The sequence below is a fragment of the Carcharhinus amblyrhynchos genome, chromosome 3 (assembly GCF_965287045.1).
Source record: "Carcharhinus amblyrhynchos chromosome 3, sCarAmb.v2.hapA, whole genome shotgun sequence".
In the NCBI taxonomy this organism is placed as follows: Eukaryota; Metazoa; Chordata; class Chondrichthyes; order Carcharhiniformes; family Carcharhinidae; genus Carcharhinus; species Carcharhinus amblyrhynchos.
Window position 1 is genome coordinate 118,877,271 of NC_137326.1, and position 26,394 is coordinate 118,903,664.

The 26,394-nt window shown below is 42.9% G+C and overlaps 1 protein-coding gene across 1 annotated transcript in view; it reads left to right on the forward strand.

Moving 5' to 3' along the window:
- Nucleotides 1-26,394, forward strand: part of LOC145341256 (uncharacterized) — a 294,802-nt gene that overhangs the window by 190,768 nt on the left and 77,640 nt on the right. The window contains exon 5 of the mRNA XM_080186183.1: nucleotides 17,814-17,936. Within this exon, the coding sequence (XP_080042309.1) occupies nucleotides 17,814-17,936 (123 nt within the window). The remainder of the gene's footprint in view (nucleotides 1-17,813; nucleotides 17,937-26,394) is intronic.

Here is a 26,394-nt window from a genome sequence, read left to right on the forward strand (position 1 = left end):
GGCCATCTAGCCCTTCGAGCCTGCCCCGCCATTCAATAAGATCATGGCTGATCTGTCGCTGCTCAGTTCCACTTTCCCGCCCTCTCCCCATAACCCTTAATCCCCTCTCCTATCAAAAACCCATCAACCCGCGTCTTAAAAATATTTAGCGAGGCAGCCTCCACCACTTCAACGGGCAGAGAATTCCAGAGATTCACCACCCTTTGAGTGAAGAAGTTCCTCCTCAACTCCGTTCTAAACCGCCCCCCTTTTATCTTGAGGCTGTGCCCCCTAGTCCTATTGTCTTTTTTGAGCGGGAAGAGTCTTTCCACCTCTATCCTATCCATCCCATTCATCATCTTATACGTCTCAATGAGATCTCCTCTCATTCTTCTAAACTCTAACGAGTACAAGCCCAGTTTATTCAGCCTCTCCTCATAGCTCAACCCCCTCAACTCCGGTATCAGCCTAGTAAACCTCCTCTGCACTCCCTCCAAGGCCAAAATATCTTTGCGCAGGTGCGGCGCCCAAAAATGCACACAGTACTCCAGTTGCGGCCTCACCAATGCCCTATACAGCTGCAGCAAGACCTCCCTACTTTTATATTCAATCCCCTTCGCTATGAAGGCCAGCATCCCATTCGCATTTAATTTAATTTTGTGCTCCAGCGAGATTTGTACCCACAGCCTTCTGACTCGGAGGTAAAAGTGCCACCACCAATCCATGGCTTCCATATATTTGCTAAACACAGTTTTACATTTAATAGAATACCTTTGTGTATGTCTACAATTCTGCTGTTGGGAGGCTAGAATTATTTTAGTGTAAATCCAGGAAACTGGCATGCCTTTCTTCTGTGATCCAAGCTATAGAAGTGGAAAAAATACCTTAAGATCTAAGCTAAAATACCTCCTGCTAACCTATGCCTGGCTGTCTTACCAATGAGACTGTGGTGACTGTGCGTAAAAATAACTGGTGGAGAATTATTTTCTAATTTTACTGATGAATGGGTGACATGGTGGCATGGTAGTTAGCACTGCTGCCTCACAGTGCCACAGACCTGTGTTCAATTCCTGCCTTGGGTAACTATCGGTGTGGAGTTTGCACATTCTCCCTGTGTTAGCGTGGGTTTTCTTCGGGTGCTCTGGTTTCCTCCCCACTTCAAAGATGTGTGGGTTAGGTTGATTGGCCATGCAAAATTGCCGCTTAGTGTCAGGAGGATTATGGGTGGGAGTGTTATCGTTGTAAGCTTGATGGGCCAAATGGCCTCCACCTGCACTGTCGGGATCCTATTTTAAAACAACGTACAAACTGACAATAGAATATACACCGCAGTAAGAATGACAATGGTGTGGCATATGTGTTTTGTTCCTCTCTCCAAATCTCTTCTCCTGAATGCTTTGAATTTTGCCAGAGTAAGATTCAAAAGAAGGTGTCAGTTAGTGATGCACTCTCCATGGCAATACCTCAACCAATCAAAGTCCACTAGCCAGCCAATCAGCACACTCTTCTCACAAAGCATAAATGGTTGTTTTCCTTACATCTTGCTATTTTTGCAAATTGTTCTGATGAGTGCAAGATGAAAACCTTTGTCAGCATGTCTCCTTTTTCAGCAAGACTAGAGCTGATAACCTAATGTGAATTCCTCTGTCAAATCATGGCCAGCTGAGTCAACTCCCAAATTATTTGAATACAACTTACCTTCCCACCTAAACCTTTGTGAATCTGTTATTGACTGCAGCAGTTTATTGGTACCTTTTCATCTACCCAGGCGCTTGCATCCCTAGCAATGTCACACACTTATTAACAGCTCTCAAATTAGCTTTGGTAATGCAGATTAACTCTGCAAATTGACACACTTTTTATGGCTGTGCCAGTCAACAGTTCAGTTGCATTAATTATTTAGCACTGAATGTAGGGACAATCCCTCAGGTTGTTTGAGTTTCGTTCAGGTTTCTTATTCTTGATCCATTATAACTGGAGGTTCGCTCTTGTTGAGTAGGATGAGGTGTAGGTAGTGCAGACAGCATACATTCATACTTCAGCTCTTTGATTTGCTGTCCTTTCATCTGCATCTGATTAAGGGCTAGTTTTATAGAGGGCTCCCTCCTCTGCTCAGAAGCTGATGTGGTTAGTGGAACTGATAGTAGATAACTTAATTTCACTTTGCAACATAAGGTGGTTGTTATTCAATTCACCTATTTCCATTTTCAATACTTACACTTAGCCTATATTAAGTGCACCACTCTTATATTTAGTACATTTTTGCTGGTAAATTTGTTTCAATTGATGCCAATATGGAAAATTGCCATGTCAATGCATTATACTTCCAAAAATAATAGAATGGGTTTTAGTGCCTGATATCTTTACTTGTTACTTGCTGTTCAAAACACATTGGTAGATAGTGGCTTAATACAAAGGTGGCATGGTTTCCAAATAGAGGACAAACAGTTTCCACTCAGCACACTGTGCCACGGTGCTGCTTTCAGGATGGCACAATGGTGAGCACTGTTGCCTCAAAGGGACCCGGGTTAAATTCCTTCCGCGCGTCACTGTCTGTATGGAGTCTGCACATTCTCCCCATGTCTGCATGGGTTTTCTCTGGGTACTTTGGTTTCCTCCCACAGTCCAAAGATGTGCAGGTTATGTTGATTGGACCAGGCTAAATTAACCCTAGTGTCAGGGGATTACATGAGGGCTTATGGGAATAGGGCCTGGGTAGGATTGTGGTTGATGCAGACTCGAAGGCTCGAATGGCGTTCTTCTGCACTGTAGGGATTCTATGATTCTCTGAAACTCTGAGGTGCTCATCTCAGTTTAATTTCCATATCCTGCAGCTGTGGCCTGATGTGAGCTTGCCCTCACATGTTGAAATATCTATTCTGTTTAATGCTATAATGTACAATATAGCTGTGCTTGACTTAATCAGCTCGGTTTAAAATATTTCTTGTGTACTTATGCATTTGCTTTTGAAAGTTCAATTAGTTAGAGAAGAATTAGCGAGGGGGATTGAATATAAAAGTAGGGAGGTCTTGCTGCAGCTGTATAGGGCATTGGTGAGGCCGCAGCTGGAGTACTGTGTGCAGTTTTGGGCGCCACACCTGCGCAAGGATATTTTGGCCCTGGAGGGAGTGCAGAGGAGGTTTACTAGGCTGATACCGGAGTTGAGGGGATTGAGCTATGAGGAGAGGCTGAATAAACTAGGCTTGTACTCGTTAGAGTTTAGAAGAATGAGGGGAGATCTCATTGAGACGTATAAGATGATGAATGGGATGGATAGGATAGAGGTGGAGAGACTCTTCCCGCTCAAAAAAGACAGTAGGACTAGGGGGCACAGCCTCAAGATAAAAGGGGGGCGGTTTAGAACGGAGTTGAGGAGGAACTTCTTCACTCAAAGGGTGGTGAATCTCTGGAATTCTCTGCCCGTTGAAGTGGTGGAGGCTGCCTCGCTAAATATTTTTAAGAAGCAGGTTGATGGGTTCTTGATAAGAGAGGGGATTAAGGGTTATGGGGAGAGGGCGGGAAAGTGGAACTGAGCCACGACAGATCAGCCATGATCTTATTGAATGGCGGGGCAGGCTCGAAGGGCTAGATGGCCTACTCCTGCTCCTATTTCTTATGTTCTTATGTTCTTAAGGCTTAAGAGGAACTTGAATTTAGCATAGGTGCAAAAAATCAGAAAATTTCCTCTGTGCTAAAATCTCCATGGATTGCAGCAAGGTAGGCAGAAAAGATTTATACGGCAGGAAGTTTAAAGGTAGAATTTTCTTCTAGGTGAAACAGTTGAGAATTGATCTGGGAGCTCTCGTTTTCTCTTTGAATAGATATTTATGTTGAAATACAAGTTAGGTTATAGATGTAATGTCAGTATTCTCAGAGATGTTGGTGAAGGGGTGGATGGATCATCTACTGGAAGGAAGCTTCACATGGTAGGAATTAATGGGTGCTTTTCAAATTGGCATGCAGTAACTAATGGGGTGCCACAGGGATCGGTGCTGGAACCTCAGCTATTCACAATATATATTAATGATTTGGATGAGGGAACAAAATGTAGCATCTCAAAGTTTGCAGATGATATTAAGTTGGGTGGCAGGGTGAACTGTGATGAGGATGAAGAGATCCTTTAGAATGATCTGGACAGGTTAGGTGAGTGGGCTAATCAATGGCAAATGCAGTATAATTTGGATAAATGTGAGATTATTCACTTTGGAAGCAAAAATAAGAAGGCAGATTACTACCTGAATGGCTGTAAACTGGGAGTGGGGAGTGTGCAGCAGGACCTGGGTGCCCTTGTGCACCTGTCACTGAAGGTAAGTATACAGGTACAGCAGGTGGTAAGGAAGGCAAATGCCATGTTGGCCTTCATTGAGAGAGAGAGCAGGGATGTGTTGTTACAATTATACAGAGTCTTGTTGAGCCACACCTAGAGTATTGTATGCAGTTTTGGTCTCCTTTTCTGAGGAAGGATGTTTTTACTCTTGACAGCGTGCAGCGAAGGTTTACCAGGTTGATTCTGGGGATGGAGGGACTGATGTATGAGGAGAGATTGATTGGGTAAGAATTGTTTTTGCTGGAGTTTAGATGAATGGAGACTTATCTAACAAGACTAGAAAGGATAGATGCAGGGAGGATATTCCCGATGGTGGGGGCAAGTTCAGAACCAGGGGTCACAGTCTGAGGATTCAGGGTAGACCATTTAGGATGGAGGTGAGGAGACTTTTCTTCAACCATAGAGTGTTGAGCCTGTGGAATTCATTACCACAGGAAGTAGTTGATGCCAAAACATTGAATGTATTCAAGAGGCAGCTAGTTATAGCACTTGGCGCGAATGGGATCAAAGGTTATGGGGAGAAAGGAGGATTAAGCTATTGAGTTGGATGATCAGCTGTGGTCATAAAGAAGGGGCCAAATGGCCTTTACCTGCTCCTATCTTTTATGTTTCCATGGTTACCAATGGATGGTAGTTAGGTATCCAGTTATTAGAGACGCAACCATGGGGCCATGTTGATCTCATAGGATGCTGATTAGCATTTCTACATCAGGCTCCTGCCTGAGTCCGGTGTGCGCTTAAATCATCAGCAAAATCCAAGGAATGAAAATCAGAAATTGTCACGAACAGTGCAGGGAGTGATTAACTGATTGCCCCAGTCGGAAAAGCTAAGATCCACCATCCCCCATCATCTCAGACCACTCTCTTTCAATTTACATTGTCTCCCTGTTAATTAGTTTAGTTCCCACTCAGCAGCACTTAGTGCTATTCAATGATGGAGAAAATATAGGGGTCCCTCCAAGGCCATTGATTAACTATGACTGACAATTAATTGACATTCAAAGTATTTTGAGTTAAGTTATAACTAACAAGTTATACAAGTAACATCTACAGATGTGCACTATCAATGGTAGAGCCATGCACTGCCCTGTGTCACACAGACCTTTCTACATTTTCCATTACAGAACATGTATGTTGTGGCTATTTAAATACATGTTTGATCCACATACGAAACATTTGAAGAAAGAAATGATGAAACTCAATCAGCATATGAATATTGCTGGTTGTACTTAGTTACCTAATTTATTTATTAACCACAAGTCAGCTTACATTGACACTGCAATGAAGTTAATGTGAAAATCCCCCAGCCGCCACATTCCAGTGCCTGTTCGGGTACACTGAAGGAGAATTTAGCATGGCCAATACACTTAATATGCACATCTTTGGAGTGTGGGAGGAAACTAGACCACCCAGAGGAAACCCACATCGAGAATGGGGAGAACATGCTGACTCCACATAGACAGTGACCCAAGTTGGGAATCAAAACCAGGTCCCTGGCATTGTGAGGCAGAAGTACTGATCACTATGCCACCGTGCCATCCTAGAAAGATATGTTTTGCCTTGTTGCCGAAATCAGTCACGACTTCAGTGAGGCTCTGTTGGGATATGAACCCAGGATCACCTCTTTATTAGGCAGGCGCTTTAACCAACTAAGCCACAGAATCTCGAGGCTGCAGAGATTCTCAAGCTGCATTGTGTTATTAGTGGATTTTCTTTTCAAAAATAGCATAAAAATAGCTGAGGTCCACTCAAAAACAAGCTTATTTCTGAATTATGGATGAAATGCAAACCTGTAAGACTCACAGAACACCATCTGTGAACAGACTGGAGACAAAAGCAACACTGAATATTAAACTGTTGGAGAGGCTTTCTCTCTTGCCACTGTTTCTTTGCCATCCTATTCCATTATCCTGGCACTTAAACCGAAGCTACTGAACAGCAAACCAACTATTGGCCACAGTGTCCTTTAGATGCACTCCATGTGTAGTGTGAATTTGCTGAAAGATTGATAGCACCAAGTGTTCTAGAACCAAATTCCAACCTTCAATATCTCTGAAAGAAAGGTTGAAAAGACTACTTTCCTTTCCATTGAATCGCGTTAATGAATTTTAGTCTTTCAGGAGAAATGCATTGCACACATGAAGCGAGATCGTGGAAAAGTAAAGTTTGCACTGTTGTGGTCAACCAGGATGTGGAGATGCCGGCGTTGCTCTGGGGTAAACACAGTAAGAAGTCTCACGACACTAGGTCAAAGTCCAACTGGTTTATTTGGTAGCAAAAGCCACTTGCTTTTGGAGCGCTGCCCCTTCAACAGGTAAATGGGAGTTCTATTCACAACCTGGTTTGTGAACCGAACTTCACTTACCTGACAAAGGAGCAGCGCTCTGAAAGCTAGTGGCTTTTGCTACCAAATAAACCAGTTGGATTTTAACCTGGTGTCGTGAGACTTCTTAATGTGGTCAACCAGGCCAGCAAAGCCTTCACTCAGAATACTGCATCAGGAAGTACATGAAAGACTTATTGTACTTTAAGACAGGAATTTGCAGCTGTTTTGGTAAATGCCCTAAGTAGTGCTGACTGTAAGATCTGCTTCATTCCATATTTATGAACGCCTTAAAGAATTTTAAAGATATTCTATTTTAATTCCAGCACTGTGCCCACGCTACAACCTCAGTGATGCATCACTGTGCACATTTCCATTTCCCACATCAGCAATTCCAATGACCTCTCTGATTGAGCTGGCTAATTTAGTGCTGAATTATGCATAGCTTTTTGCACCCACTGGGATCTCGTTGGAGATTGCCTGATCTCATTTCACTCCGGAGTTTCCCAGCTGCTGGAGTCAGGAGGTTTTCACGCTGTCATTTTGGGCTGGATAAGGTTGATAAGAAAGTTCGAAACACTAAACAGTGAACACAGCTGCTAACCCAGGATAAACTTCAAGGTGAGAGATATTTTTCACACCTGCAATAGGACCTCGCTCCATACACTTAAATATAATTAGAACAGGTGAACTGTATCCATCACACAAGTTTCAGTTGCCTTCATCTGCATTTACTGTGTGACAATCACAGGTGAGGCACTATGAGTAAGAATAAGGGGCTGATCGGATTTCGGATTGAGATAAGAAGAAATTTCTTCACTCAAAGAGTTAAGAATCTTCAGCATTCTTAAGTAAAAATAAAGTAAAAAAAAACGTTTATTTATTAGTCACAAGCAGACTTACGTTCACACTGCAATGAAGTTACTGTGAAAATACCCTAGTCACCACACTCCGGCATCTGCACACTCGACGCTGCAGAGATTCTCAAGCTGCATTGCGTTATTAGTGGATTTTCTTTTCAAAAATAGCATAAAAATAGCTGAGGTCCACTCGAAAACAAGCTTATTTCTGAATTATGGATGAAATGCAAAGCTGTAAGACTCACAGAACACCATCCGTGAACAGACTGGAGACAAAAGCAAGAGAGCAACACTGAATATTAAAGTGAATTTAGCATGGCCAATGCAGGGAATCAGCACATTTTTGGACTGTGGGAGCATCCAGAGGAAACCCACGAGACACAGGGAGAACGTGCAGACTCCACACAGGAATTGAACCCGAACCCCTGGCACTGTGAGGCAGAATGCTAACTATGTGCCACCATGCCACCCCAGAGGATTGTGGATGCTCCATTGTTGAATATACTTAAAGCTGAGATAGATCGATTTTTAGTCTCAGGAATTCAGGGATGAGGGGAGCTGGTGGGAATATGGAATTAAAGCCAAAACTCAGCCATGATTTTATTGAATGGTGGAGCAGGCTCAATGGGCTGTGTGCTCTTATAGTTCTTACACGTTTTGAGTTGCTGAGCTGTTTGGTTATTAAGTACTCTTAATCTCAGGTCAAAGAGAACAAAGAACAGTACAGCAAAGGAACAGGTCCTTCAGCCCACAAGCCTGTCTCGACACCTGCGGGGGCGGGGTGGGGGGGTACGATTCTCCCACCCTGGGACAGGAGATTCCAGTGACACCTGATCCGCGGAATCTGTGCTGGGCGTCCTGCTCCACCAGTGTCTCCCAGCGCATCACATCTGCTCTGGAAATTGGCGGGGAGGCACATAAATTATGAAAATATATTTTTATATAATTTAAATGTGATTAGTGGGCCTGGGACTGAAATCTTCAGGCTGATTAACATCTCCCCCTCCCCTGCCTCCCCCCACTGCCAGAGTGGTTCACCCCAATGGGGTTTACTATAGCACCTGACTTTCGGGGATCTGGCAGCCCGACTCTGCTGGAGTGAAGGAGGACAATTGGGGCCACCCCAGAGGTTTGGGCACTGGGGGAGTGTCCCTGGGCATTGGCACCTTGGCAGTGCTAGCCTTTGCCCCCTGGCATTGTCCAAGAGGCAAAGTGCCCAGGCCCAGGGGGCATTTTGGTACTGCCCATCGAGCATGGGGCAGTGCCAAGGGGGTGGAGCATATGAGGGCAGGGCCTGATGAGGGCAGGGCCTGATGGGGTGATCAGTGGGGGTGGAAGGTCTCACTGCCACTCTGCATAGGGAGCAGTGGGGGAACGAGGGAGGCCAATGATCATGGCTGGCCATCGGAGGAGGGACAAGGTGGAGACAGCCTGCTGGGAAGGGCGGGGGTGGTGTCAGGACTTGCAATGAGGCAGACTGCTGGCGGTGGAGGGATCAGGGGAGGGGGTGAGGAGATCAGAGCGGTGCGGTGGGGTTTGAGGCTGGGCTGGACATGCTGGGGGGGGGGGGCAGGTCACGTGGGATCGCAGGGCCAACCAGCAATTGAGCTGGCCAGCATTCAGAAGGCTGGTAGACAGAGACCACTGTGCGTGTGCAGATCTTGCTGCAGACAGATCGGCGCGTGTGCAGTGGCACGCTCAGCCTATGCTGGTGGCTGCTCCAGTGGAAATAGGCCCTGCCTGTGGAATTTTAATGTGATTCTGCAGTGCGCACACAGTGTGAGAGATACTTTGTTAAACTCCCACTGAAAAAAAACCACAGTTCTCACGCAAATTTGACACTTAGAATTTTTTTGGAAGAACTCCACCCGTGATGTCTTTCTAAACTAAAGACCTTTTTGCCTCTATGCAGTCCATGTCCCTCTATTCCCCATCTGTTCATGTACCTGTCAAGACGCCTATTAAATGTTGCTATTGTATCTGTTTCTACCACCTTCCCTGGCAGCGCATTCCAGACATTCGCCGCTCTCTGTGTAAAAAAACTTGCCTCTCACATCTCCTTTAAACTTTCCCCTTTTCACTTTAAATCTATGTACCCTAGTAATTGACATTTCTACCCTGGGAAAAAAAATCACAAATCAATTGGAAGACACAGGGCAAATTCTTGCCAGCAGATTTCAGTGGTTGTTGGTAGTGATGTGCCTGAAATCGATATTGTGTTGGGATCCTCCCCTCCAGTGGCTTTCTCCAGGGCTGGTTCTGAGTACGGTGGGGAGCCTTCCTGGGTCAGCTGGGAAGATAAATGGGCTAATTAAACAGGCCGTCTTGAAACTGTGAAATCCTTCATTTCCAATAGTGCATAGATTCCATGCTCTGTCTGCACCTTGCCAAAATGGAGAAGGTGAGCGCTCAGTGAGGAGTTACCACTGAGAGAAACTGACCTGATATGACCAAAGGAAAGGTTGAAAATATCAGGCATGTGGTCAGACGTGTTGAAATATTAATGCTAACAGGAGCAGTCCTTTCAACCTAAAATTGCTGAGGCTAATCTCATCTTTCTGCCCATGAGATTTCCCTGTTGCCCTTTCTGGAGTTGGTTAGAACTCTAAGAAGGAGCAGTAGTTTCCCCTGGTTTAATGGCCTCATCGACAGTTCCACAGCTGCACAAGACAGGGGAGAGGAACACAGGGTTGTACCTTGATGCAGGTGATATTCTCAGTGTCCAGGCGTAACTTTTTCCATCTCTAATTCCAGATTCTGGGCATCAAAGTTGAACTGCTGATGTGCCAGCATGCCTGCTTGCTGAGGCTGACTGGCATTCACCTGCCATGCATAGGGGAAATGATTTCTGACCATGCTCTCACTGCATCAATCATCACCTCCAGGGATGAGTCAATGACCCAGGGGGCCAGCATGTGAATGTATTCTATTCATGCTGCAGATCTTGCTCCTACACATTGGATTGTATGCTGCAATCATTACTGCCATTGTCAGTCCTGCTGGGGTCTCTTTCAGTTAAGATCCTTCACTGCTTATTTAGGTACATCATCCTGCCCACCCGCTCTGATCAGTCAGGGAACTGTGAAGTTTGCTCTGGGCAAGAGCAATAACAAAAGGTGCAATTTGATTGTTCAGGCCCCTGACCCGAATATTTTCCTGCCATTCAGGCAACAGCTAAGTTGGCAAGATTCTGAGTAGAGACACTCAGAAGCAAAAGCCATATCTGTCATGTTATAGCGTCTGGTTCCAGCCAATCTTTCTAGCTATGGTAAGATCTGGTAGCCTGCCACACTATTTTTCACAATTTGTTGACCATCTTTTCAGCTGTTTTCAATCATAAAAATTATTTTTGTCACAATGTTTCTACAGCTTTGCAATGGTAACAGCTGCAATCAAAATTGTGGCTTCTGCTTTCTTTGACTTTTTCCTCTTTCCTTTTCTTGAACCTGTTTATTTTAGATTTTTCTTCCTCCACCATGAACCCATATAGATGTAACAGCAAGTTCTGGCAGCATTTTCTCTTCTGCCTATTGCATTCTAGCAAGGGGACATTGGAATAATCAGCAGAGCTCACACACGTGAGAGATTGGGATCTCCGTGCGGATGTGTGGAGGGTTGGAATCAAGCATGGGAAATTCCCATTGAACATGGTAAGCTTGACAACACTCCGTCTGATCACAGGCAACAGCTAGATTTCAAACCAGCCCCAAGTGATGAAAAGTCGGTATACTACCCATCCTAACTCCCAATCATGCCTGTGCAGTGCTTGTAAGAAGTTTCACAACATCAGGTTAAAGTCCAATGGGTTTATTTGGAATCACAAGGTTTTGGAGCACTGCTCCTTCATCAGGTGACCCCCACCATTTGGCATGGCTTGCAAAATCCTACCAACTGTCTTGGATTGAGATAATTCTCAACCCTTTAACCTGTGATTATTCCTCTTTCCACTCCATTGTCTATACTTGTAAAGACTTGAATATCTGAAAAGACTCACATTCCAACCATTATCTTGCAATTGTGTCTTGATCTACATGTGCTATTTTTGTGAAACTTACCTCTCCACTCACCTAATAAAGGAGAATGCTCCGAAAGCTCTTGATTCCAAATAAACCTGTTGGACTTTAACCTGATGTTGTGATACTTCATACTGTGCCCACCCCAGTCCCAACGCTGGCATCTCCACCTTATCATTGTTATCATGGTACTTTTTAACCAATGCCACCTGAGGTTTACTCAGGGCTTCTTTTCCAAGTTGCTGACAGTGCTCAGTGGCTTTATAAAAAGTATTTACCAAGGACAAAATGGATTGGAAAGGCTGACAGAAATTAATTTAGCTGTGAAACCTGGGAACCACTTTCTTTATCTTCTGTCACTAAGGGACTGGGCTTGTACATCATTAGGAAGTCTTTCAGACATATTTCTATACCAACAAACTCAAGAACAGCTTTTTCCCTTTTGAATGGTCCGATCAGCCTTTTGAATGGTCCTGTCATGTACTAAGCTGATCTTTCTCTTCACACTACCTGTAATTGCAACAGTATATTCTGCGCCCTCTCCTTTTCTTTTCTCGTTCTGTACTTTATGAATGGTATGTTTTGCCTGTACAGAGCAGCACAAGGAACAATACTTTTCCCTGCATCCCAGTACAGGGGACAATAATAAATCAAATCAAATCAAAAAAACGTATACAAGATAAGTGACTTATACGGTGTTGTAAAGTAACATGTTACTTTGAGCGACATCTTTGGTGTTTAAGACAGTTGTTTTAAGTTGCTGTTAGTTTACAAAATGTGATTTTTAAAAGAGTAGTTAAATCATTGGAGAGAGTCAATCTACCTCCACATATGTTAAAAGAGATAGAACAATAGAAACTAGAATAGAGGTTTATAAGATTATGAAGGGGATAGATGGAGTAAATGGTGGTAAGCTTTTTCCGCTATTAGAAATGGATAGAACGAGGGGTCACGGGCTTAGGGTGAGGGGGGCTAGGTATAAGACAAATATTAGAGGGCAGTTTTTCACGCAAAGGGTAGTGGGGGTGTGGAATGCACTGCCGAGTAAGGTGGTGGAAGCAGGCACGCTAGGGTTGTTTAAGAGTCACTTAGACAGCCACATGAGCGGGCTACATATAGGGGGATATAGTAGGCCTTACTAAACATTGTAGGCTTGGGAATACGTTTTGCCTCAGGGATGTTAGTCTTTGCCTGTTCAATAATGAATTTTTTTGTCTCCACAGGCATTTAAGTCCAGCAAGGGGCATGCATGCGGCAGGTTGTAGTGGGCTGCTCTTGGACGTTGCTTCGGGAGTTGCCTATTGCTTCATGTCGTTAGTGTGCTTAAACTGGACCATCTCAAGGGCAACATGACAGCTCAGAGACTATCTCTGTTACTGTGCAGACACATGGATTTGGGCCTGTGTCTGTGGGAGTTTGCACGTTCTCCCCGTGGTTGCGTGGGTTTCCTCCGGGTGCTCCGGTTTCCTCCCACATCCCCAAAGATGGGTACTAAATTGTCCCTAAATTGGACCTCCCTGATCCTCGCACATTAGGCGTAGACTAAAATCATGAATAGGTCACTGAGACAGTGGGACGGCGGCGCGGGCTCGTTGGGCCGAAGGGCCTGTTTCCCGTGCTGTGTTGTTCTTTGTTCTTTGTTCTTCTAGAAGCAGGTATCAGCCATTTGGCCTTTTAATCCTGCTCCACCATTCATTATGATCATGGCCCATCAGCAAATACATTTTGATCATGGCTGGTCATCAAATTCAATATCCTGATCCCGCTTCCCCCAATATCACTTTGATCCCTTTAGCCCCAAGAGCTATATCTAATTTCTTCTTGAAATCACACAACGTTTTGGCTTCAACTACATTCTCTGGTAGTGAATTCCACACATTCACCAATCTCCGGATGAAGAAATTTCACCTCAGTTCAAAAAGATTTACCCCTTATCCTCAAACTATGACCCCTAGTTCTGGCTTCCCTCACCATCGGAAACATTCTATCTGATAATACCTTGACTACATCATTTGAAAAGGCAGCGCTCGTGTCTTTTCACAGCTATCTAGGTTTTCGATTCTGACTCCCTGAACATCAGAAAGTTAACGGCAGTGCTTCCTTTATGAGAAGTGTAGATGCCTCTTCAGTGAGTGTAAAGAAGAACCAGGATCAGTAATATCCTGCTTGAAGCTGATTATTTAAAGTTATGTCCAGTAACACAGTAACTTTCTGATGTTTGGGGAGTCAGAGTCAAAAATCTAGATAGATGTGAAAAGACATGAATGTTTCCTTTTCAAATGATGTAGTCGAGGTAATATCATCAGACAGAATGTTTCCGACACATTTCATAACAACAGAGAACTTTGGCACGGTGGCACAATGGTTAGCACTGCTGTCTTACAGTGGCAGGGACCTGGGTTTGATTCTCAGCTTGGGTCACTGCGTGTGTGGAGTTTGCATGTTCTCCCTGTGTCTGTGAGGGTTTCCTCCCACAGTCTGAAAGACATGCTGAATAGGTGTATTGACCCAAACAGGTGCCAGAGTGTGGCGACTAGGGGAATTTCACAGTAACTTAATTGATGTGTTAATGTAAGCCTTACTTGTGACTAATAAATAAACTTTTTACTTTTACTTTATCATTGCCGTAAGAAAAACAGTGTCAATGCAGCCAGCTGGAACTGGTCTATGTTTGGGTCTGATGTGATTCGTGAGGTTCCAAGTGCCTTCAGAAAGACTGTTAAAACAGTGCAAGAAGTTGCAGTGGGGACGAGTGACTAAACAGCTGCCAGTCACTATGACCAGCAGTATAAATGTGAAAGACAGGTTCCTCCAAGGGAAAGACCGAGATGGGCATGCACTTTGTCTGGAAGCTGTATAAACATTCATATCCATGATCTGGGAATGACTAGAAGTGACAAGCCAACACACAGAGACAGTCTATGTGTGCTTTAAAAGCATTTGGTACATTCTTCATTCAAGTTTCAGTCAGGAAACCTAAATACCATATTTTTTTAATTATGCTATTAAATGCAACAACTTGCCTTGAGAATGAAGATACGATCCTAACCCCATGGCGAGTAAATGCCTTCGCTGCATTCTCAGCCCTTTCATCATTTGTACAACCAACACATTTCCCTGCACCAATTCCATGATTTACTAATAATGTCTAAAATCCCCAAGGTGATTTTCTGCATTTATAAAAGATTTTGCTTAGATATTATTCAGGATTAATTAGTAGCTTTTTTTTAATCGAGATGGTAAGTTATTGATGTGGGATTAGATTTTAACACATTAGAAATCAGATTCACTTAATCCACTCCAAGTTGAGAGAAGGATTGGGAGCTAGAAATTTGTCCTGGGCAGATGTGCAAAATAGGTGGTGTCTGATCTGCTATCACTGTTAAACACAGTGCCTTATATTTAATTTCATTAGCTAGAATGGAATCTTATCAGGAGCTGCATACAATTCAGCCAAACTGATAAATGCCCTCCCTCCTGTTTTGCTTCATTGCCTTGGACAAATTATATTGCTTAGTTGTCTTTGGGATCACACAAGAATATACGTATGTAACCCCGTTAACTGAGGACCTTTACAGAAGAATGATGCGTTTCTTACTTCTGGCTGACTGAATCCTTAGCTGGTTCTTGGTATTATAGTATCTTCCTATGTACCAGTGGCTTCCTGTCATCTTGCCAGTGATTTTGTCAATGCTTATTTTCTTTTGGTAAATATTTCATTACTGTACTCTTATTCTTAGCCAAAAGGTAAATTATATATTGTCTATCCTTCTGTATTTGGTTTATCTTGGAGAGGAAGTTTGTCTGACATTAATGCTAATGTTTGTCCATTCTTTATGGCAAGCTTCTTCGTACAAACAAATCGATGTATGAACCCCCATTTTATTTTGTGCAATTTTAATAGAAAGTTGTGTTCTGCACGTGATTAGGGTCATGTGCCTGTTTCTGATCTAACTCACAGTATATCATTCTGATCCTCAGTGTCTGAATTATTATTGGGCTGGCAGATCGCGCTACAAACTTGATGGGGACTGATCAAGGATCGTGATGTAGACTTGTTTAGTGGTTGTGAATGCAGGTATCTGCCACAGGGAGATTGTGACACATTTGTTAGTGGGATAACCTCATTTTCAGGTAACATCAAAGTGGAGTGAATCATTAAGGAAAGGCTGCTTAACTTTTTAACAATGTAGACACTTCGTTATCCCAGGGGGTCAGAGATCTAAGTGGCAACAAGATCTCAGGCCACAAAATGCACTTTCATATCCATAGCCAGAGCAGAACAAAACATCTCCTCAATTTCATCACTGCAATCCCATCTCCTTCACACTCCAGTTTGTTAGCCTCACTTCAGGTGGTTGGGTTTAATTTATTACATGCATTTTTGGTGGGTCTTCCTATTCATCACAAGGGGGTGGGCTGCCAGTTTTTAGTTTTAGCCTAATAGGGCATGTCATTTTCCTTAACATTTCAGGTGCTGGTTCAGTGTAGTTTCATATTGTTTACCAAACCAGTCTGAGAAATGGTTGGGTTGTCTTATGAGAGAAGATTGGACAGGTTGGGTTTGTATCCATTAGAGTTTGGAAGTGTAAGAGACAACTTGATCAAAATCTTTAAGGTCCTGAGGGGACTTGACATGGTGGACGTGGAGAGGATGCTCTAGAATCTAGAACAAGGGGTCACTATATGTAAGGAAGGAGTTGCTCATTTAAGATGGAGTTGTGGAGAAATGTTGTGCTGCAGAGGATCATGAGTTTCTGGAACGCTGTTCCTCAAAAAGGTAATGAAAGCAGAAACTTTTAATACTTTAAAGATGGGGCTAGATAGATTTTTAATAAACATAGGGGGAGGAAGCGCGGTGAAAGATTATAAAAGGTAAGCAGGGATATGGAGTTGAGGTTCCAATCAGATCAGCATGATCTTATTGAGTGGCAGAGCAGGTGAAGGGCCGAATGGCCTACTCCTGCAATTAATTCATATGGTTGTGTACATATATACTTTGAGATGAAGAGCAACACAAAGAGGATGCCCCTGGGATCATTCAGATCACTTGGGGTCACTTAATCTTCTCCCTTTTCACTGCACCTTTTGACAGAAAAATATCTCTGATTGTCACAGTGAGACATTTTCAGCTTTTACCGTAGCCAGCTTGAGTTTAGTACTTTCTTATGATAAATTAAAATTACTTTTTATTCTAAGTTTGTAGTTACTAGGAACGTGGCAAAAAGCTTTTGGAAAAAAAGAGACTGAATGCTCTCACAAGTTTAGATCAAGATTTATACGCAAGGAAAAGAATTTAATCTACTGTCTCCTGCTGATCTCTCTGCGAGAAGTTAAAAAGCTGAAATACAGGAGACACCAGGAGAATAGGCACCTCTGAGAACACTAAGAAAAGCTAGCAACAATTAACAGATTTAAATATAGAGTCTTTTATACTGTAGGCTGTGTCTTTGGAAAATGATCTTGCTTTCCTGAACTTAGCTGTAAGATGTCCTACTGCCAGCGAAATAAGTTCTAAGAGAAAATGCATGTGCAGAATGATTGTGATGGTTTAGACATTAAGTATGTGTGATATATTTACATAATTATGCCATCAATCAGTGCATAGATAAATGGTACACATTAAGGATGTGTAGATAGTAACTTCACAATGTAATGTCAATATGGGGTAAGCCATCTCTCTCATCATGGGGCAAGCCATCTACTTACAGCAAAGATCGTGCTGATAATGGTTGCACCAGGTGGTGGCGCAGTGGTAAAGTCACTGGCCTAGTAACCAAAAACCCAGGCTTGAGGACATGGCTTCAAGTCCCAACATGGTAACCAGTGGAATATAAATTCAATTGATTAATAAAAGTCTGGAACTGAAAGTGAGGAATGTCCTGCAATGGCTTAACATGTCACTAAATTCATGGGAAAATGGGGATTAGCAGCAAATGCTGGCCTTGCTATTGATGCCCACATCTAATGAACAAGTAAAAGAAAGTTCAGGTGACCCAATGGTAAACACTCAGGGAAAAAGAGGTCTCTCGGTTACCTGCTTTACAGGAGACTTGGGCAATGAAAGCTAATGATTGAAGGAAAATGTCAAAACATCTCATTCATATATATTTGGTTTTCTTTGTCTCTGACGACTTGATGATTTAAAAGATGTGATAATGATCTGCCTTTGTTGAAATGCCATCGTACGACTACCAACAAAGCGCTAATTCTAAATGTGAGATCATTTCCTGAACATGATTTATTCAAACATGATTTATATCAAAAGTCATTTACCATCACTCAGCTGTTTTTTGCCCTCCTCCTGACAGATGTGAATGAATGTGTCACAGAGAATGGAGGATGTCAAGATCAGTGTTGCAATACCATCGGCAGTTATTATTGCAAATGCCCAACAGGACAGAGGTTGGCGACTAATGGGAAATTTTGTGAAGGTAAGTTGTCAAAGTCATAATGCAATGGCAAAGAATGGGGAGAGACTGGTAATAATTCAGTGACATAAACTCCAAAATCTTGAACACTCCTTGTAACCATACTTAGGAAGAATTTCAAAATGTAATTCTCTATAAAATTGACATTCACATGGTGATTCTGTGTTGTGGGCAAAATATAAATGAAAATTTGTTCATTTCTGGTTCAGATACTGGTGTTTTATTAATCTTCCTTGAAACACATAGACAGATTAATATATTGGCTATGTCACTGGAATTAACATCCGCCCATTCCACTGGAAGCATACTGTATCAACAGATCTACAAACTGTTTGATCGAGAGAAATGCCACTCTAAATGTTTTGCAAATCGGACTGCTATTTGTGGCATTTCCCTCAGATTAATAACATTGTAGGTTCCTTGAATTATTATCAAATTAATGTCCAAATTAGACATTCCATTATAAGCTTTTCCTGTCAAACAAAAGCAGCAGTAGACAAGAACCCGCAACAAAAAAAAACTTCAAACTGATCCTTGTAAACCCAAGGAATCTGAAATTATTTCAGTCATGGTAAGTGTTGTTTACATGCCGTAATTCCTATATAAATGAGATCACAATGCTCCCATATTACTCATCTTGGTAGGAATGTGTAGCTTTAATTTAACTTGTCAGTGAGTGTAATTTAGACATTGCAGCTGTTAGTTTAAACCAAACAATATTAAAGGCACTCGTGTTAAAATAATAACTGCCAGCATTTGCAATCGCCAAATCTAATTCAGACACAGTCCTGGCACTATCCAAAGAAATGCTGAATCATACCCCAATCTCTGTTCTACAAAACTGTAACACATCCAGCCATTCCCCTTCCCAAGAACCAAAACCAGTGGAACCAGGGAGGGTACTCCAAGTTTCCAAAAGGCACACTAACAAATGATGAGTCCATTAAGCACTGCTTGCACGCAGCCAATCACATCCTGCGATCCTAGCTCTCAGGTAGAGCTCATAGAATCATAGAATCTCAACAGTGCAGAAGGAGGACATTTGGCAAATACAGACGTAGAGGTTTACAGCATGGAAACTGGCCCTTTGGCCCAGATTGTCCACGCCGCCCTTTTCTGAAACCCTAAGCTAGTTCCAGTTGCCCGCATTTGGCCCGTATCCCTTCATACACATCTTATCCATAAAACTGTCTCAACACTGTTCAAAAAGCAAAATTACAGCTGCCTGTACTACTACTTCTGGCAGCTTGTTCCAGACACTCACCACCCTCTGTGTGAAAAAATTGCCACTCTGGACCCTTTTGTATCTCTCCCTCTCACCTTAAACCTATGCCCTCTAGTTTTAGGCTCCCCTACCTTTGGAAAAATATAGTGATGATGTAGCTGATCTATGCCCCTTGTTATTTTATAGACCTCCATAAGATCATCCCTAAGCCTCCTACATTCCAGAGAATGAAGTCCCAGTCTATCTAATCTCTCCTTATAACTCAAACCATCAAGCCTTGGTAGCATCCTAGTAAATCTTTCCTGCACTCTTTCTAGTTTAATAATTTCCTTTCTATAATAGGGTGACCAGTGACCAGAACTGTACATAGTATTCCAAGGATAGCCTTACCAATGTATTGTACAACTTCTGCAAGACGTCCCAACTCTGTATTCAATGTTCTGACCAATGAAACCAAGCATGTCAAATGCCTTCTTCACCGCTCTGTCCACTTTCAAGGAGCTATGGACCTGTACCCCTTGATCTCTTTGTTATATAACTCTCCCCAAAGCCCTACCATTAATTGAGTAAGTCCTGCCTTGGTTCAATCTATCAAAATGCATCACCTCGCATTTATCAAAATTAAACTCCATCTACCATTCATCAGCCCACTGGCCCAATTGATTAAGGTCCCGTTGCAATCCTAGAAAACCTTCATCACTGTCCACCATGCCACAATCTTGGTGTCATCTGCAAACTTACTAACCATGTCTACTTAGTTCTCATCCGAGTCATTAAATAAATGACAAATAACAGTGGACCCAGCACCGATCGCTGAGCCACACTGTTGGTCACAGACTTCCAGTTTGAAAAACAACCTCCTACAACCGCCCTCTGTCTTCTGTCATCAAGCCAATTTTGCATCCGTTTGGCTAACCCACGCTGGATCCCGTGAGATTTAACCTTATGTAACAACCTACCATGTCATATGTTGTCAAAAGCCCATCGAGCCTGCATCAACAATCCAATCCAGGCCCTATCCCACATATTTATGCTATTAATCCCCCTGACATTAAGGGGCAATTTAGCATGGCCATTCAACCTAACCCACTCATCATTGGAGTGTGGGAGAAAACCAAAGCACCTTGAGGAAATCCACTCAGAAATGGTGAGAACACGCAAACTCCATGCAGATAGTCACCCAAGGTCAGAATTGAACCCATGTCCCTAGCACTGTGAGGCCACTTAGAATAGGTTCCCATAGAGATTGCCATTTTTAAGGGGCAGCACGGTGACAGAGTGGTTAGCACTGCTGCCTCACAGTGCCAGGGACCCAGGTTTAATTCAATCCTTGGGTGATTGTTTGGAGTTTGCATGTTCTCCCTGTGTCTGCGTAGGTTTCCTTTGGGTACTCCAGTTTCCTCCCAAGGCCCAAAGATGTGCAGGTTAGGTGGATTGGCCATGCTAAATTGCCTCTAAGTGTCCCAAGGTGTGTAGGTTAGGGGGATTAATGATTGTAAATGTGTGGGATTACGAGAGTAGGGCAGGGAGAGGGCCTGTGTTAGATAGTTTTAAGAGAGTTGGTTCAGACTCAATGGGTCAAATGGCCTCTTCTGCACTGTAGAGATTCTATAATTAGTTTCTGTGATTCTAATCATAGGAAGACTTGGAAGTGGTTAGGGGTGGCATGTTGAGGGTTCCAAATATCTGCTAGTGATTTGATTCTGTGAGAGGTGGTCTGAAGTGAATGTTGTTGTCCACATGAGGAATGGTTAAAAAAAATCTGCTTCAAAATCATACCCTTCCTTCAGAAATTTGAATTTAAAGAACAGCAGATTCTTCTGTCTCCAGAACCTTCTACGTCAATCAGCTGGCCCTGATGGTTACTGTGCATCACTGAACTGTGTCTTACCGATCCCAGGCAGTGTAATTTTAGACCCTTCACCACTGGCTCTCATTGTAACAGATAAAGCCACTGGTAATTCACAATGTGGACCATGGGCAAACTGTAGGAGTGCGAGGATACTGGGGAAAGAACACCTCATTTACTGAATGTGTTTTGAATAGACCGATCCCTCGGGCAGGATTTTGGGCCTTGGGTTGGGATTCAAGACTTGGGCTCCAGTGTGAGTCATGACCCTGAACTTGGTAAGGAACAGTCACCTGACAGTGACCTTCTGTGAATTGGCCAGTTTGTGGCCTGAAAATGGACTTGTGTCTAATTACAGGTGGCAGGTCGATTCTGGAATCTGGAGGGACTGACAGAGGTCCTCCTACTTGAAAGAGGCTGCAGTTGAAGATAAGGCCTTGGAGAGGGTTCTTCCCTCCTGAGGCAATTTTTAAAAGCTGCACAATATAAGATGGCCTCAGCTACTCAACCGCCATTATGGAGGGAAGAACCCTTCCACAGGGTGGTCTGTTACAGCAGCTATGGTGGGATATGCGAGGTGGTGCTCAAGGTCTGCCTGGAGTGTTGGCCCCTGATCTCCTTCCTCTAGCTAATTCTCTATTTCTAGTTGATGTCTGACAATAGGCTTTAATAGAACATGAACTCCCCTCAATGCCTCCTTGCCTCTCACAATGGCTAGCCCTGCCAACCCCAATCTCACCTCCAGGAACATGGCCAAGGACAGGATGGTGTCAGCAAATTGGTGTTAGGGATCTGAGTTGCTCCCACACTTAGACCTCAACACTGGGGCAAGGTGGAGGGATTGGATAATTCTGTTCCTTCTTTCAATGTTCCTTTGATAATGAACATTGCAGCCTTCAGGACTCTTTATCCTGAATGATTGTTACTGAAATGCAGAATGTTGATTCAGTGATCAAATCTGATATGAACATTGGGTATAGTTTTGGAAATGTTGGCTACTTACTTTAGTTACTTAAATTTTGGCTACTTTACTGACAGAACTATTGGCCACCCAAACAAGGCCACAAATGAAAATGGATTGGAATTGAATCTTGGAACTGAAAATCTTGCACACTTACAATCTACGGTGCAAAACTTTAATTTGCTACTATATTGAGTGATGTGGGACATAGTGAGCACAAGTGAAGTTGTTTTATGTGGGTGAATGTATATGAACAATAAGTTTAAGTTTATTTATTAGTGTCACAAGTCGACTTACATTAACACTGCAATGAAGTTACTGTGAAAATCCCCTAGTTGCCACACTCTGCTGCCTGTTCGGGTACACTGAAGGAGAATTTAATATGGCCTTTGCACCTAACCAGCACGTCTTTGGACTGTGGGAGGACACCAGAGCATCCAAAGGAAACCCACACAGACGCGGAGAGAATGTGCAGACTCTGCACAGACTGTGACCCGAATCAGGAATCGAACTCTGGTCCCTGGCACTAGGAGGCAGCAGTACTAATCACTGTGCCACCATGAGGCAATGTTACTATGTTGTTTAATCGCCGTGAGTGGTCTGTATTTAGGGAACTGATTTATCACTACAGCCACACCATTGTTCATTAATCAGGTTTGCCCCGAGGCATGTGTCGGTCTCTAACTCCAGCTTATGGCTTCATTGTCAATTCCATTCCATAGGTTGTTTCTTGTAGGAGGCGCCCATAAATGGCAAAGCTTCAGAATGGATTTCACTGCTCCTAAGAGTACGGAGACAGCACTTGTGTCAGCTTTAGTTTTTGGCTCATTCACATTTAATGAATGGATAAACTATTAAACAGTCCCCGAGTATTTCGGTTTCGCTGTTACATGCAGATTATTCAGCAACATCTTCAAGGGACCAAATTATTTCCAACTGGCCTACATTTCAAACTGATTTACCAAACATTCAGTTGTGATCCCAAAGGATACAACCATCAGGCGCAAGAGTTTGTTGGAGCCTGGATATATAACTAATTATTCAGGACAGAGACTATATATATCTTTGCCAAAAAGCGGAAGAAATTCCAAGGAGCAGAATCAACAAGAGAAGGATAAAAAACTGAATGGCCACGTGATTTGTTCAATCCTCTGCTACTTAACTGTGTTGCACTGGAAGGTGTCATAAAATAGCAAATTATGAACAAACTTATCTCGAAAAGAAGTGAACTGTCACCAATTTTAGAAGCAGATTGCATATGAGGACACTCTTTATTCATTCTTGGGATGTGAGCGGCACTGGCAAAGTCCAATGTTTTCTGTCCACAGATTAGCAGTTAAGAATTATATCTTGTCATGTTTTAGTGTTGTTCAATTGTTAAAAGTTAAGCTGATTCATTTGTTATAATTAAACTGTGTTCAAGTTTGTTTTGATAAAAGCTTCCCAGTTTGTCAGTGGAATTGCACCTGGAGTGAAACATCTTATCCCCACGCTAATGCTGAAGCAGAAATTGTTGGGGTCTAGTACCTTGGGATTTCCGATCTTGTTCCCTAACTGGAGTGCTAGCCATGCAATGCTACTTTGACCTAGCTGATGTTGAACTTGTTCAGTGCTGTTGAAGCTGCATTCATCAGGCAAGTGGAGAAAGCCTGTCTGATATTGCACCTGAAGTCCTAGGACTGTGTGTCATTCTAGATAGGCCCTGATGACTGCTGCTTGCTGCTCCGAACAGTCCAGAACCTGCTTCATGCTGGGAGATGGGTCAGTGACAACTATAAGGAGGCTGTGACATTAACCTGAAGGAAAAGAAAGGCTTGCACTTGTAGACTGTCTTTCATGACCTCAGGACATATGACACAGTGCTTTACAACTGAGAACATATTGTAGTCATTGCAGCAACCAATTTGTGAACAGGAAGCTGTCTGGAACAGCAATCTGAAGTTGATCAGGCTTTTTTTTTGTGACATTGGTTTGAGGGACAAATATTGACCAACCTGTCAGGGAGAATTGTCCTGCTATTCATCAGAATAGTATCACAACATCCTTTATGTCCATCTGAGGTAACACATCAGGTCTCTGTTTAATGTCACATCCAAAATTTGATAACTCCAACATTGTACTCACCCTCAGTACTCCATTAAAGCATCAACCTAGATTATATACTTATCTGGAGTGGATATCAAAGAGGGAGGAATGAAGAGGCCGGCAGCTTTATTATTTTTATAAATCTCCCATAACAGAAAGAAGATTTGTTCTTTTAAGAATCCACTTTGGAAAAGCCCATCTTATTTATCAATGTAGTTTGTCCATTTATTTGGAGCTCTGGTTTGTCCCTATAGCCCTGATTTCCAACGTAGCTGATCACCCAAACCTCTGCACTCCGGGGAAAGGGAAGTGAGTTCTCATTTTGTCGCAGCAGCAGTTCTGTTTCTGCACCACAATTAAATGTGGAAGAAGTTATCTTTACAGAAGGCTTTTCCCTTTTGTCACTTCATCAAGCGTTAGCAGCCTGAGATCTCTGTTGGGAAGTGCAGAACACTTGATTACCCACATGGCCTTTTTCTGTGCTGTAATGTTTTATGAATCTAGGAGCCATTTGGAATGAATGAGTTATTGCGATGCTGACAGGAGGGATCCCACAACTGTCCTCAGCGCCCTGAGCTAATGAGGGGATAGATCAGCCAGGCCCCTGTCTAATGGTTCCCACTAGAAATTGAACACAGGATCAGGCTCAGCTGGCTTCTCCTGCTGTTGGCCAGTATATTTGCACATATAAGTTGGCCAGTTAGGCGAAATACATGATGAGAGGGGGAGGGGGACAGTTCCCATTAACATGCAGTGGCGTGAGTCAGTGGTTTTTATAGGAGATTGGGAAAATATGTATGCGCATTAACAACAAAAACGCACACTGTGACAAATCTCCTTACAAATATTGTACAGACTTTGGAAAAATAAAAGACAGTTCAACATCAGTGTGGGTGCGTGATGGCCTGTGAAAGCAATGGGCAGACACAGAGAGTGGGCTTCATCCATCCAATGCTCCACTGTTTTGAGTCGATGGATTGCATCATTTTATTTGCTTTACTTAGTACAGAAGGCACCAAATATTTTTCTGACCCTCCAGGCTTTGTTTTGATAAAGATAGTTTCCTTGTCCCACATGTTTGCATTAGCTGAGTAGAAAGCTCTTTGGGGCTTCTCCTTCAGAGCTTCTGTTGCTACTCTCCCAATCTAAATAAAGACTGGAGTCAGCAGCTTCCCGGGTTTATAATTCCCTGCCATTTCTTGCTGGAATTATTTTCCCTTCGTGTTTTGACTAAATTTCCCTTTCCGCAGCTGTCAAGTGGGTTTACTTGTTCACGACTTGAGTCATTCCAGAATTTATTATTTATCCACTCTGTTCAGTCATAATGTGAAAGGTGCGCTAAAAAAAAACTAATTTCACTTACCTCAGCAATACATTCCTGTTCTTCTGATTCTTCTTTTTGCTCTTTCTGTTTTGAGACAATATCAACTGGAATTACTCCTTTCGAGACTCTCATTAAGGGGCTGGGGAATTTTGTACCCGTGAACCCAACAACATCTGTTAGATATAAAATATCTTCTCTTCTAATATCTCCCATGCTACAATCTGCTTTCACATGTGGCAAACTGTAATAATCTTTGTGGTACACTGACCTTGGATCTGATGTGTGTTATTTACAGCCCTTACATTGAAGAGAGGCTGTATCAGACACGATGTATCCCTCATATGGTTTGGGGTTCATTCCTTAATGGAATCCCATCTTCTAAAATACTGGAGAAGGTGCAGAGGAGATTCATCAGGATGTTGCCTGGACTGTAGTGTTTCAGCTTTGAGAAGAGGCTTGTAAGGGTGGGGTTGTTTCCCTCAGAGCAGAAAAGGCTGAGATGAGGAAGGGCCCTTCTTGAGGTGTACAAAATTATGAGGGACATAGACAGGGTAGATAGGAAGTAACTTTTTCCCTTAGTAGAGGAATCAATAACTGGGGGTTATAGATTTAAGGTAAGGGGAAGGAAATTTAGGGGGAATTTGCGGAAAAACTTTTCACCCAGAGGGTGGTGGGAATCTGGAACTCAGTGCCTGAAAGGTGGTGGAGACGGAACTGTCACAATGTTTAAGGAGCATTTAGATAAGCACTTGATGCACCATTGTATATAAGGCTCTGAACCAAATACTGGAAAGTGGGATTAGAATCGATAGGTGCTTGATGGTTGGTGTAGACACGATGGGCCGAAGGGCCTCTTTTTGTGCTGTAAAAATCTTACTTGCTGTTTCCGCCACTCTCCCGCTGCATTGAATTTGGAGAACTTGGTGGCCAGCCAAATCTTCATCCACTGTGGCAGGATGGAAAAATCTAGCCAGCGTGAACAGTGGTATGATTCCAGCCTATGACTATATAATACTC